The 15,193-nt window shown below is 41.7% G+C and overlaps 2 protein-coding genes across 5 annotated transcripts in view; one reads left to right on the forward strand and one right to left on the reverse strand.

Moving 5' to 3' along the window:
* Positions 1-4,277, reverse strand: part of MATR3 (matrin 3) — a 260,631-nt gene extending 256,354 nt beyond the window's left edge. For 2 of the 4 annotated variants that reach the window (XM_033926968.1, XM_033926971.1), the window contains exon 1: positions 4,169-4,277. The gene's annotated coding sequence lies outside the window, so the exon portion shown is untranslated. Of the gene's footprint in view, positions 1-4,040; positions 4,064-4,113; positions 4,137-4,168 lie in introns of those variants that run through there. The other 2 variants (XM_033926969.1, XM_033926970.1) reach the window with 2 other exon arrangements.
* A 2,251-nt stretch (positions 4,278-6,528) lies between these two features.
* LOC117351761 lies at positions 6,529-14,764 on the forward strand. The gene is made up of 2 exons (XM_033927552.1): positions 6,529-10,799; positions 14,631-14,764. The coding sequence occupies exon 1, from the start codon at positions 8,026-8,028 to the stop codon at positions 9,112-9,114; it is 1,089 nt and encodes a 362-aa protein (XP_033783443.1). The 5' UTR covers positions 6,529-8,025; the 3' UTR covers positions 9,115-10,799; positions 14,631-14,764.
* Positions 14,765-15,193: the final 429 nt, after the last annotated feature.

Consider the following 15,193-nt stretch of genomic DNA (forward strand, 5'->3'; position numbering starts at 1 on the left):
AATAATGACCAGGCTTGTTCTACAGTCTGTGATTTGTTTGAGCTGTTCCTAAGTTTCTTTCTTACCATTACTTTCATCGCCTCGTAGTTTCCTTTCTTGAAGTTCAAAGTCGTCGCTGTGTTTCTCTTCCCCTTCAATATTCCTACTTCAACTTGAACTTGATCATATTGTGATCACTGTTTCCCAACAGTCCCACTACTTCCACTTCCTTTACAGGTCCTCTTAGCCCATTAAGGATTAGGTCCAGAGTGGCATTCCCTCTCGTTGGTTCTCCTGTAACTCAATCGCCCCTCTTATCAAACTCTTCTCTGATGTAGAGTCTACATCTCACAGAATTCTTTACAGGATTCAGCTAAACCTCCCCTCGACAAAAAATCTCAAGTACAGAAGAATTTTCCAATCCATGCTCACTTTCCTGGGAGTCAAAATCTGGAATAACTTTGCAGAGACAAAAACAGAACCAAACCATGCTCTATTCCAGAGGAAACTGAAAACTCTACTTTTTGATAACTAATATCTACAAGATCTCCACATGTATCTTTTTTTCTTTTGCTTAGTACGATCAGGTCCTTCCTTTCCTTCTCCTCTCCCCCCCCCCCCTTCCCTCCCCTCTATGCCCCTAGACACCCTTTTCCCACAGGTCACCCTGAGCCTGTTTAGGTTTGTGCAATGCACAAATGTTAGATTATAAATTATATGCAAGTTATTCGTGCTGAGCAGCCCCTGTGAAAGGGAGAGAACTGTGCCTGGTACCTGCTCAGAAGAGCAATCGCTATGAACAGCTCCTCCCCCCCAAAAAAAAATCTGTCAAAATACAACTTTTCTTCTACATTACTTTATTCTTCTATACCGCCACAATCATACGACTTCTAGGCGGTTTACACTGAAGAGAACTGGACAATCAGTGATTTACAAAATACAAACAGTAAAAGTACAACATATTTCTCAAGGATAGTCAGTATAAAATTATTAAATTTAATATGACTTCTATTTAGGAAGTCATATTGCAACAGGGGTGTCCCCAATCAGCTGAGTTGAAAGGCGTTTGGCTTTAGGGCTTCCCCCACTACTCAGCTGTTTGGGGCCTCCCCTGCTGGCTCAGCTGACACCAGCAAGGGAAGCCCCAAAACTACTGATCAGTAGCTTCAGGGAGTCCTGGCAGCTCAACTGATCAGGGACACTTCTGCCAGCAGCGAAGCATCAGAAAGTTTTGACAGGAGGGATGGGAAAGAGCTGTGCCTAGCAATTCCTCTTCTGAGCAGGTGCTAGGCAATTTCTCCCACTTTTACCAGGGCTGCTATTCGTGCTCGGCATCACCCAGTCTGGGGGGTGGGAACCCCACTTCCACCAACGTAGGGTTTTTTTTTCCATGGTGTAGGTCTTTGTACATCATGTAAGGAAGGGGCCACTCACCCTTGTCACCATCTTGCAGTGCATCAGGATATACTACTAGAAATCAGGTTCAGCCATTTTGTAAGATGGGAGTACAGACAGAAGAGTGGTACAGCCCCTGCCTCCCACCTTTAAAACTGAATAAAAGTCCATAACCCACTGGGCCAACAAGAAGGTCAGCCTGAGAGGATCAACTGAGCTGATAAGCGTTATATGATGCGATATGCAGCACATGGTCATACTAGCATCTTTACTCCTGCCTTGGAAAGTAGAAAACTGCACCAAAATGTAAAATGATTTCTACAGATCAAGAACAATTTGGGGTTCTGCCTTTACAGGTCCTGAACACTATCCTGTCTGTTAATATACCAACATAAGTCACAATAGCACAGCTTGCTTACTAGATCATCATGAGGAGGAACTATAGATTATCAAAGGTAATACATTTAGCAACCATATCCCCAGCTGTAAAGGGAGAATTAAAAGTAGTTGAGAAAGAAGATATAATCCACTTGATTACTGGCTGGAGGCACACACTAGGTTAAAAGGTTATCCTAAAATATAAATACTCCACTACATTTAACTCTAGACAACATCTATTTCAGGAAGCAGGTGAACTCCTGGCTCTTCATCCAAGCCTTTAATAAATAAGCTGACTATACTGTACACTCATTTTGCACCAAGACTAGTTTGCCACCCCCACTGTGACTAACTTATGTAGCTGTTTATTTATTTAAAAATTTTTATATCGCATAAAACTATGTGATCAACATATTGGTTACACACATAATATACTAATTGCCGTTTAGTCGATGGATATGAACAATAGACAGGCATCTTATCAATTAAAAATTCAGCAATAAAACTATAAAAGGTTAGAACCCAGATTTGTTAGCACTATCTTACAGTAAGGACAGAATAAGTATCATTTTCATAGGAAAGCATTAACAAAAAGCTGCATTTTCAACATTTTCTTAAAGTTGATCTTTCCAGCACAAAATCACAGCATGCCAGGCAGAGCATTCGAAAGTTTGACACCTGCCACCGACATCATTGATGCTCCAATTCTAGCATGAATTATAGGCATCCTACCCTCTAAGATCAATTTCATAGCATTTTCAGACCTTAGATTTATTCTAGGTTGGTAAATTTCAAACAATTCTTGTAGTACCCTTGGAGCAATATGGTACAATATCTGATAAGTGATTGCAATGATTTTAAGTCAACTTGCCTTGAATTTAGTCTCCCATTTGTTTATCCCAATTGACTTTGTACCACCCATCTTGTCCCCATCTAATAACTACACTTGGCCCCTCAGCTATAGGATAAGCTGTATAACAGAAAAGCATTAGTACCATTATCTATGTTATTTGAATATTCTGATGTGTTCTTAGTTGTTTCATAAATATTATCTCTCACATTTAAATTTCAGTGCTACCAAGCATATTTTGGAAACTTTCATTTCAGTGCTACCAAGCATATTTTGGAAACTTTCATGGCAATCCTATTAAGTTTTAATTTGCTGATTTTACCTCATTTTGTTTATACAGTATTTTGTCTTTTCACTAGTTAACAAAATTAAGTTTTTTAAGTTGAATTGTACTTGCTGTACACTCTTAGGTGAATCTTTTCACAAAAGCAGTTAATAAATCCAAATACATACATAAAACAAACTTTATAGTAACACACATTTTTAAATTTCCAGAAATTCCACTAAAGACCTCTTTTGAAGCTGTGCTAGCCAGTGGCACATGACAAATGCTCCTAAGCCCTTTAAATTCCTATGGGTTTCAGTGCATTTGCTGAACACTCTGCTACTTTGTTTGATAAAAGAGGCCTCAAGTTACATAGTTCCTCATAGAAAAAAAAAAACATGGGATCTCTAAGGGAGTGAGAGTAGATGGTACAGATGGACAGACTGGATAGGCCATATGATCTGTCTGCCTTCATTTTTCCCTGTTTCTATATTTAAGTTATCTATTTGTAATCAAAATAAGCAGATATTTTATTCCAGGTGCGAAATGTATATAAACAAAACTCAGGTGAACAAAGCTTATGAGTTCGTATTCCAAAAGTATCTTGAAACACTTGTTTCCAAATATTCCTAAAATTAAATGGTTTTGCTCACTACATTCATTTTAGTTACAAAAATCATTTTTTTATTAGCCACAAGATTTTCCATTCTGAACAGTATTAAGAGTTACAAAGTGAACTGTTAAACTCTACTAATATGATTTGGGCACCAGCAGAAACATGGTTGCTGCAAAAAAAAAAAAAAAAAACAAGCCACGAAAGAACACAACACGTGGTCAGAATAAAATCTTGTGCTGCCGCCGATGTGGAAAAACACAAGACACTGCAAGAAATGCATCAGGAAGCGCAAATACCCGGATCACATTAACTGTGGAGAAAAGATCCCCCCAAATAGTAGGAGAGAGGCAGCGTGTCTCGACCACGTAACCGCTCTCCGAACAAAGACGCCATCATCTCGTCCCCGACCCCGCAGGGATGGTGTCAGCGGTCCGAGCTGCCCTTTCTAGCGCCACCGAATTCGGGGTCTGGCTTAACGCTTGCTTCGCTTTTAACCCCGCCCGGCCTTATCGGGCGCCTTTTTTCAGCCCCATTTCTAGGCCCGTTTGTTTGCCAACCTCCCCTTCGCCTCTTTCGCTTCCCCGCTACTGCTTCTGCTCCTCCCTCGTTCTCTACCTTCCGTCGTCCTACCTTTCTTTTCGCCCGCTTTTATTTCTTACCACACCGAGATCCGTTTCTCACTCACCGAACAACGTCTGACCCGCGCACACGGTCACCAAAGTCCCACAAACCCCACCGAAAAGGCAGAACACGCATGCGCACAACCCCTCCCCACTAAAACGAAGCACTACGTTCGACTTTACGCAATTAACGTCGTCTTGTACATCTTAACAGTCGCGAAATGGCGCCAGAGAATTCTAGAAAGTGTCAAGCTTCCCTGCTCAAAGCGAGACGGAAGAGGATGTGACGCAGATACTCTCTCGCGCTAAGACCTGGGCCCGAAACGAAGCGGCTTCAAAGACTATAAAATTCGAGAACCTCATTTAGGAACTTCGGGAAAGTGATGCTGACCACCAAATCCCCCCTATTTCTTGCCTCTGTAATGGGGCCCGAGTCCCTTCACTAGCTTTGGGGAGTTTCTTCATCTTTCTAGTGGAAGAGCTGATGTTTTGTTTAAGCCCGGGAACATTCATCTTTCTAGCGGAAGAGCTGATGTTTTGTTTAAGCCCGGGAAACATTAAATGGCAGCAGAGGAATAAGATTGCCCACGGAATCCAGACACGACCCAGTCTATATTTTTATATATATTTATTATATACATAAAATTAGGTATATCAAAGAAATATTCAGAAGAAATAAATTAAAATACAATTGTATCACTGCTCTAGTCCACATTAATGGGGCTGACTAGCACCAAACACAAAAATAAGAACAATTAAATATAACGAAAAAGTTATTGAAAATAATTTTATCAAAAAACAATATCACCAATACTGCCTAAACTAAAATGTTACTTATTTTCATCAATCACTGCAGAGGCAGCGGAACGTTGTTTTTTTTTGCTTGGGAGGGGGGTGCAAACGCCACCCAAACCCTGCCAAGCTCTTCCCCAGGCCCCACCCCCATAATAGTACCAATTGTAATAACAACATCGTAACCATAAGTTCAAGGCAGTTAACAAAAAATTAATAATAAAATTACAATAAACATATAAATTAATTCACTAGGTACTTTGAAAAAAGGTAAGTTTTGAATTGAGTTCTAAAATGTTTGTAAGAACAAGCGCTACTCAACAAAGGTTAAAATTCCTTATCTTAGGATGCAGCCTGGAATGCTAATGTATGATCCAAAGATTTCTTGCTTTCATAACCCTGAACAGATGGAAAAAGAAACAAAGCATGTGATCCTCTTCCATGTTTATAAAATGCTATAAGGAATCTGTCAGTTATAGAAATCGGAGCAATACCATACACAACTTTATAACAAAGACAACCCGATTAATCATCCGATTAATTGTATACGGTATTGAGTCTATAGTAATTGATGGTTCATGTAAAATCTTATGTGGAGACGCAACTAGAGAATGACACAGGGAAAAAATCTGTCCCCGTCACTGCCCCAGCCCATCGTCCCCTTCACCGCCCCGTCACCGTCCCCACAGCATCCATATAAGCCTCAGTACTGCAATATTAAGCTTATTCCTTCCTTATAAATCAAAGTTCTGGCTGCTGAACTAGAGAGATGTTCAGCTGGCAGGGCTTTGTTTATAAATTTTTATCAACACAACTAATATACTACTTTATCCTAAAGCAAAAAAAAAAGAAAATAAATAGAATTTATTTTTCTACCTTTGTTGTTTGGTTTCTGCTTTCCTCATCTTCTCATTCAATTCCTTCCATCCACTGTGTGTCTTCTCTCTACGTCTTCCATTTGCTCTGTTACTGTGCCTCTCCCTTCTCCCCCCACCCAATTGGTCTGGCATCCATCTTCTTCCCTCCGCTCCCCCATAGTCTGGCATCTGTCTTCTTCCCTTCCAGCGTCTTCTCCCCACTCTGTCTTCCACATTTCCCTTCAGGGTCTGTTCCTCTCCACCCTCTTTCAGTGTCTGTTCTATTCCTTTCCACCATCACCCTTCCCTCCCTCCTTCAACATCTGTTCCTTTCTACCACCCTTCTAGCTCCTCTCGCGCGGCCTATCTACCTACCTCCTTCTTACTTTCGTGGCATGTTACAATGTAATTTGTGCAAGCTGCTGGAGCCTGCGAGCTCAGTCCCCAAACAATCTCACTTCTGTGTTCCTATTTTCCCCATTTCTAATTTCCCTAGCAACAGCAGCAGATGAATCCAGAGACCAATAGGATAGCCCACATCTACCAGCAGGCGGAGATGAGAAACTGATTAACAGGTGGTCCTATTGGCTGGCACTCCTCCTGTATATCCAGTATTCTCTATCTCCCAGCAGGGGACGGTCGCTATTCAACTAGCTCCTGGATTCTAGCTGTGACTGGCATCTTATTTTCTCCTGTTGAGATTTTCTCTTCAGTGAGACAGGGGTGTCCGGCTGAACGGTGCCGGCTTTAGGGGTTACACTTGGGCCCCCCTCCCCAGGTCCCTGCCTCACCCTCCCTCCATTGATAGAGGGTCTGCCTTAGTCCCCCTTTTTTTCTTCTTTCCCTTATTTAAAAAAAAAAAGAAGGGGACACTGCAGTTACTTTTCTGCCCTGCACATGCTCGGCAACGGCATTTGGGCTTCTGCTGACACTAATCACGAGGTTGTGAGTATGAGTTTACTTCTTCTGGTGTTTGAACGGCGTGAGGCCTATTTTGTTAAGCGCTGAGTTCTTTTTTTTTTTGGTGCGGTGGAATTTGATTTCTCTGGGTTGCTTCAGTGAAGGGCTACTCTCGATTGAAGGAGCCTGTGCTTTCCCGCGCATTTGGGGTGCAAGCTTCCTTTCCTTCCCTGGCAATGGTGCTGCTGCGTTTGTCGGTTTCTGGGGCTAACTCTGCTCAGCAGTATAGCGACCAGGGGGGTGGCACATACTTGGATGGCTCCCGGTGTTGCCTTGGGGCGCTGCATGTTTGCGTGGCTCTCGGGATGGTGAGAACGGCTCCCGATGTGTTCTTCTAAGATTGTCCAGAAGCCGGGGCTTTGCGGAGCCCATGTGGCCCGCGGGGGTTCTCCAACGCTGTTGAGACCCAACCGCCTTTCCTACGTTTCCTCCCTCGGGGTATATTTTATTCAAGGTGGGCCTCGGCTGTGTGTTTCTATGTCAGCACGGGGCTCCGGGACTGTTTTCTGCAGTGCTGTTTTCGGAGCCGGCCTATTTTGGCGCAAAACTGACAGGCACTTGAGTCTCCTGCACCGCAGCGTTCAGAGTGTTGTGTTGTGTAGCTGACTTTCTCGGAGCGTGCCGCAGCTTCCCCCTTTTCAGGGTCATGTACGTCGGTGCCGTTGCCACAGCTTTGTTCGTTGTTGCAGTGGTCAGGTTTGGTGTGTTTGTGTGTCCCCCCCAGCTTCTCTTGCAGAGCGGCGGACTTTTGTTCTTGGGCCTGCTTTGTTCTGTCTCCGGGCACTTTCACATGTGATTCTGCCCTGGGTTGGCCGCTTGTACTCAGTTCTTCTCCGGAATGGGTTGGCAGGCGGCACAGCGAAGTGGGAGGCCAGAGAGTACCCGCGTTTCATTCGGGTGGTTCTTTGTCTCTCTCGGGGTCCCTGACTAGTGGAGGCTGTGTGTGTATGGCGGTTTCCCTGATCTTTCTACCTATGGGCAGTGCTGCGTGTGTCTGGTAGTACTGCGGAACTGCTTCCTGTCCCTATGGTGTGGTTCTAGGGGCATGAGCCGCCTTGGTTACTGTGGAAAAAAAAAACCAGAAAACCAAAACAAGGTTGCCCTTTGGGGGCGGTTGGTTTTTGGAGCACCTTGCGTGCAGTTTCAGTTACTGCAGGCTGCCGCAGTTTCCTGTTATTTTTCAGTCTTCCATCTTGGTCATTGCTACATTGCGAGTATAGTTGGGTTTAAGGAGTGTTCCTTTCTTCTTGGCAGAAATTATGATTGTCCTCCAGCTCGGTTTATGACCGCTGCTTCACTTTGTGTTTGACTTTATGTTTGACAACGAACTATATGTACAGACTTCGGGTGTTGCGATGGGGGCAGCTTTTGCTCCCTCCATTGCCAATTTATATATGACCAACTTTGAAAAAGAATTGATTAAACATTCAGCTTTTGCAGATAAAATCCTATGTTGGTATCGTTTTATTGACGACATTTTTATGTTATGGGGAGGAACTTTGATAGAACTAAACTCCTTTCATACGTGGTTGGGAACCTGCGATCAATATATCCAATTTACCATGCAGTCATCCATGGATAACATTCAATTTCTGGACGTTGACATTTCATTAGATGTGCATAATAATTTTTCAACTAAAGTATTTATCAAATTGACAGATCGGAACACCTTTCTGAAATTTGACAGCAGTCATTCAAGGAAATTAAAAGAAAGTCTTCCATTTTCACAAATGGTTAGGATTAGAAGAAATTGTTCATCTCTTACAGATTATAGTGCACAATCTAAGGACTTATCAAGCAAACTAGAATTAAGAGGATATCCTAGGAGAACATTAAATAGAGCTCAAAAGCGTGTCAAATATTTAAATTGCGATCATTTGTTACATCAACTCAAAGGGATTCCCCCAGGAGATCACGAAGAAGATCAGGAAACTTTTGAAACTTTTGTCACAAGATATTGCTCTAAAAGCAAGGTAGCTGTAGATATTATAAAAAGAAATTGGGAGATTGTAAATTTACATCCTTGCTTTGAAAATAGCAAGTTACGAATAGCGTTTTCCAGAAATCAAAATCTAAAGGAAATTTTAAGTCCATCTTTTATTAGCTGTAAATTACCCAAGTATCCATCAAAAGATATAGTTTTAGGGCATTATAAATGTGGCAGTTGCAACATTTGTAGTATCACCAAAGAATGTAAGGAGTTTTTCAATCCACAAGATCAGAAGAAATATGTTTTAAGACATTTCACCAACTGTAAAAGTACTTTTGTTGTCTATCTGATTATTTGCCCCTGTGACAAGTTTTATGTAGGCATGACGTCCCGAGATCTGAGAACACGCATGCGTGAACATAAATCTAACTTAAAACTAGGTCGGTGCTCTGAAGTTATAGTTGAACATTGACAATCTATGAATCATTCTTTTAAAGATCTTCGTTGTTTTGTTATTGATATTGAGCCCAAGTCAGCTAGGGGTGGAGACAGGCTGGGTTGTCTTAAACAGCGGGAATCTAGGTGGATTTTTAGACTTAACAGTGTGCACCCTTATGGGTTGAATACCAAAGTTGAGTGGTCTATGTTCATTTAAACTGTATATTTATTTAAATTATATATTTAGGTTCCCAGTATGGATGGTTCCCCTTAATGTCCCACATTGTTAGTTTCCTTGCTCAAATTAGTCACACTATTATTTGGAAATGCTTGAAGTTATGAAAATAGGGTGACATCACTTTAAATATACGTCACTAAATTCTTCAATTCAATGCACATGTGTCAGCGTCCTTAAAGGTTATAAGCGCCATTTTGGGTAGCATTAAATGTAAATAGAATTGATCTATTGCAGACAAACAGTAAGTCATTTAAAAGCATTTTCATTGTGACTTTATGAGAATTTTTTTTTAATTTAATATTTATTGAAATTTTCAATATATTCAAGCATATTATAACTTGTACAGAAAGGAAATTTAGCAAGAAATTAATACAAATGAAAACATATATCAAAGAACATATAAGCATAAATTTCTACTCAAGTCCTCAATAAGATCCAAGAAGGAAAATAGGCGATAGAAAGAAATTATTATAAAACAAAATAATAGCTAGTCGAATGAGATTGAGGCACCCTTTCTTAAACTAAGCACTTTCTTTCTCCAAAGATGCAGTTGTGAGAAAAGTTGTCAGTTGAGATGGCTCAAAGAAATTATGAGAATTTTAATGTTATTTAGAATGTTATGTAGAATGAACCTTTAATATCTTATATTTATATCATATTTATTTCTATCTTAGCTCATTTCCTGATGAAGCCTCTTTAGGGTGAAATGGGGCCCGTTGAGCAGAACAGTGAGCAGTGTGATTTCGTGCCACATGAGTGCCATTCGCGTGCTGCTTTCAGCTCTTTTGCTGTTGCTTTAGTGAATCCATAGCACTTTTGCACTTTATCATCTTTGAAGTAATTTGCAAGCGAGCATTCGAACCTGCCTCTTTGTTATACCTATGGCCAGGGGGGTAACTGAAATCTGACATTCTGACCTCCTTGACCTGAGTGTTGCCCAAACAATATCAAAGGAACTGGCCAGGGGGGTAACTGAAACTCAGCATACTATTGACATGAATCCACAAGTCTGCTTATCTGACATTCTGACCTCCTTAACCTAAGTGTTGCCCAAACAATATCAAAGGAACTGGCCAGGGGGTAACTGAAACTCAGCAGACTATTGACATGAATCCACAAGTCTGCTTTTCTGACATTCTGACCTCCTTGACCTGAGTGTTGCCCAAACAACATCAAAGGGACAGTGAAACCGGTTTCTGCAACAAGTATCTGCTATCTTGACCTCTGTGACCTGGGGGATGCCCAAACAACATCAAAAGACCAGGACCGGGTGTGCCTGACTCGTAATAAAGGACGCTGGTTACTGCAGGACCAGCTGTTGTTTTTATGAACTCAGCAGCTTTCACCCTATATATAAAAGACGGGACTCTGCCCCTAACAGAAGAATCCATTTTCGTTGCAACCAAGGGACAGCCCGTGTCGACCTTCCTATCAATTGCAAGGATTCCCGATTGTGAAGGATGGTGTGGCCCAGAATCACGGTGATGTTATTCTATTTTTATATTCATCTATATATGTAATAAAGTGTTATTGTTTATGCTTTATATTGTCTGTGTGCTTTTCTGAGTGTCACTGATCATCCCATCTGGCAGAAATAAGTGGCGGAACAAATTGGTACCAGAAGTGGGGTTGATCAAAGTGGTCAAAAAAGCACCAGATGAAACATGGGGTTGAGGGGCAGGCTCCCAACCTCTCCATTCCGGGTTGGGATGACAGTATTTATAAATTAGTAGCCACTGAGTGGTCTGTCGAAGCAGGATTATGTGAATCCTGGACTTTTGGAAGTGGGGATCCACATGAATTATGTGCCTCTTTACAAAAGGTGAAAATTACAAAAGGAAAAGAGCGAGAGGGAATTTCTAGACGAGGATGGATGATTTTAGCAGCATGGAGGAAGCTGCATGAAGCTAAACATGAGTTACAATCGAAGTTAGGGGAGCTGGAAAAGAAAATGTGTGAGCAACAGAATGCCATCACAATACTACAATGTCAAAATAAATTGTTAATGGATAAGGTGGACACCTATCAAAATGTAGCAGAAAAGGCAGCCGTGCGATGTGCACAATATAAATACAAAAAATGGAGGGGGAAAGTGAGTGCCAAAAAGGTTAGAACTTTGCTTTCCCATCCTCCGGATGATTGGGATCCAGACAAATGGGATGGGGATATTTGGGATTCCAATTCTAATACCAGTGAGGAGGATATATGTATTGAAGGAAAGCAGGCAGAAAGTTTAGAAGCAAAGCCAGTGAGGAGACGAAGATTACAGGGAAATCTGCAGACAGGAGAAAATCTAACTAGAAATGATGTTATGGAAGACTTTACTCAGCAAGAAGTCATGGATATTATGGCACGCTTTACACAGCGGCCTGGGGAGCCACTAATACAATGGGTAATTCGGGTGCAGGAGCTGGGCGCAGCAGGGATTATGTTAGATGCCACAGACGCCCCTAAATTTGTTTGAATTAGTCAAGAAGCAGCAGTACAAGATGCGCTACGGGAGGATCCCGATCCGACAAATTATAACCAGTGGTCTTTATTAGAGGTAATTGGTAAGGGTGTCACGAGGCGATATCCCCTTGAATCTGACTGGCCTTCAAATGATAAAGTTTGGTATACATTGAAAGATGCACAAATGAGAATTAAGGAAGAGGCTATGAAGGTAGCTTTAGTAATAGGTCACGCTGACACATATATGTCATTACCTTTTACAGTATCCATGAGAAATAAAATTATCAGGTATGCTGCACCGGCATACAAACAGGTAATTATGACTCTGTTGATCAATCAAACAGACAGGACTATTTTGGAAGTCTTGGAAGCGGTCCGACAGTTAGGAGATCTGGGAGACTGGGGACCTCAAACTACTTTTGATAAAAAGAGGGAAGGACAATCCAATTCAAACAGGGCTAATCGAGTATCCCGAAGGGATATGTTTTTGGCATTAATAAAAGATGGGATAAAGAGGAAAGAAATAGATGGGAAAGATACAGGGACTTTATGGAAAATGTACAAAAGTAGAGGATTGGGAAAGAAATCTATGTCTCAAGCCCAAGTAAGCAAGAGTGAGGATATGCCGGTGCCAACTGCTCCTCTTGAGGAAACTGCTTCCACTCTTTATCCTGATTTAAAAGGGTGGAAGTGGTGGGAGGATCAATGATGTGAATGCCAAGCCTCAGTGTTTGCCTGGACCAAATTAGAACAGCGTCCGCATGTCGAGGTGAATATCTATTGGAAATCTGGAGAGCAAAAGGTACAAGCTCTAGTAGACACTGGGGCGGAGGCATCTATTATATATGAGAACCCTAAAAAATTTCAGGGCCCTAGAATACAAATATCAGGATTGGGGGGGAAAATTATACAAGCAGTACAAACAAAACTGAGATTAAAAATTGGACAATTACCAATTCGGGAGTATATTGTACTGATCACTGAGATTCCTGAATATATAATAGGGATAGATATCCTGAAAGGGCTAACCTTACAGCTTTCTGATGGAATTTATAGTTTTGGCAAATCGCCAGCCATTCCTATGAGATCAGTATTGGTGGGAAAATTACCTGTTCCAACAGTAGTACCGATCTCCACAAAAATTGTAAACATGAAACAATATTGCATTCCGTGAGGGCACGAAGAAATTACCAATACAATACAGGATTTGGTGAAAGCGGGAGTAATAAAAACAGTTACCTCCGCCTTCAATAATCCTGTATGGCCCGTCCATAAGGCAGATGGAAGTTGGAGAATGACAGTAGATTACCGAGAATTGAATAAACACATGCCACCTTTAAGTGCCGCTGTTCCAGATGTGATAACACTGGTTGAACAAATTCAATCATGAACTGGTACTTGGTATGCAGTTATTGATTTAGCCAATGCATTCTTCTCTATTCCTATAGTGGAGCAATGTCAGGAACAATTTGCATTCACTTGGCAAGGGAGACAATATACATTTACCAGACTACCACAAGGATACTTACATAGTCCCACTTTCTGTCACAAGATTATAGCAGAGCATTTAGATAACTGTACCTTACCTGAAGGAGTAGAACTATCACACTATATTGATGACATCTTGATCCAGGGTAATGCAGAAAAGGAAGTTGCAGATGCTTTGGCATTGGTAGTAGAAACAATGAGACAGGCAGGGTGGGAGATAAATCCAAAGAAAGTGCAGGGACCAGCACAAACAGTGGTATTTTTAGGAATTAAATGGTCAAAAGGGTGTCGAGAAGTGATAGAGAAAGTTAAACAAAAGATTGTAAACTTCCCTTCTCCCCAAAGTAAGAAACAAACCCAGGCCTTTATTGGCCTTTTTGGATTCTGGAGGCAACATATTCCACACTTGGGGCAGATCCTATCTCCTCTGTACAAAATCACAAGGAAAAAATATGATTTTGTCTGGACTGATCACGAGGAGCAGGCTTTCCAGAGAGCAAAGGAAGCTAGTCAGCAAGCCATGAATTTGTGGCCATTAAAGGAGGGTCCAGTAGAATTGCAAGTGAGTGTGCAGGAACGAGATGCTAATTGGAGCCTATGGCAAAAGCAAGCCGGACGACGAGTGCCTTTGGGATTCTGGAATAGGACCCTCCCGGAATCTGGGACCCAATACACACCCTTTGAAAAACAGCTACTAGCTTGCTACTGGGCTTTGGTAGCAACAGAACAGTTGACCATAGGACACGAAGTAATGATACGACCAGAAATACCCATTATGACATGGATCATGAGTGACCCAAAAACTCATCGTATTGGGCATGCCCAGGAACAGAGTATCATAAAATGGAAATGGTACATCCAACAGAGGGCTAAGTCAGGCCTCCATGGAGTAACGATGCTGCATGAAAAAGTATTTAATGTGCCCACAGAAGATACCCCAATGCAAGTGGACGACATATGTGAAAGTCCCATTCGGTGGGGAAAGACATATCAAGAACTAACTGAGACACAACAAAAGCATACCTGGTTTACAGATGGTTCCTCCAAATACCAGGGTCAACTGAGACATTGGAAGGGCGTGTCCTTTAATCCAGTCACAAAGCAACTGCTAACAACTACCGGAAAAGGAGAGAGCTCACAATATGCTGAACAATGCCATATCTTTACTGATTCATGGGCAGTAGCGAATGGAATGACAACTTGGATGATGAAATGGAAAAAGGACAATTGGACAATTCATAATAAAGAAGTCTGGGGAGCCAGACTTTGGCAAGATATTCTGGAATGGGCCAATACTACCGTAATAACAGTGTACCATGTAGATGCACATGTTGTGAAAGATACGCTTGACACTGTTTTCAACTCTGTTGCAGATAGCGCATCCAAACTCACTGAAACAGAGTTGGCAGAAGAACAAAACTCTTCCACCCCGCACATTGTGGTCATGGAAACAGATGTTGCTTCCGAAATGGCCATGGCAACATGGGCACATCAAAAGTCCGGACACCTTGGAGAGAAGGGAACTATTAGGTGGGCACATGACAGAGGAATACATTGTACTGTAGATATGGTAAAGACAGTAATCAGTAATTGTCATTTATGTAAACTAGCTCTCACATCAGCGCAGCAGATGCCCCCAATTTTTGGGAAAATAGCCAGAGGCAGGCTACCAGGTCAGATTTGGCAAATAGATTATATAGGCCCTCTACCATTGTCTAAAGGATGTCAATATGTGTGTACCATGGTAGATACCTATTCAGGGTTGTTAGTGGCTTATCCTTGCCGGAAAGCCAATCAAGAAAACACGATTAGAGCATTAGGATTAATTACATTATATTACGAACACCCTCTAGAAATACAGTCAGACAGGGGGACACATTTTACAGGTAATATGATCAGGGATTGGATCAATGATAACAATGTTCAATGGAGACTA

This window comes from Geotrypetes seraphini, chromosome 18 (assembly GCF_902459505.1).
Source record: "Geotrypetes seraphini chromosome 18, aGeoSer1.1, whole genome shotgun sequence".
Lineage (NCBI taxonomy): Eukaryota > Metazoa > Chordata > Amphibia > Gymnophiona > Dermophiidae > Geotrypetes > Geotrypetes seraphini.

Excerpts from the sequence above, each read along its gene's own strand:
- LOC117351761 (XM_033927552.1), top strand. The coding sequence starts at position 8,026 with ATGTTTGACAACGAACTATATGTACAGACTTCGGGTGTTGCGATGGGG.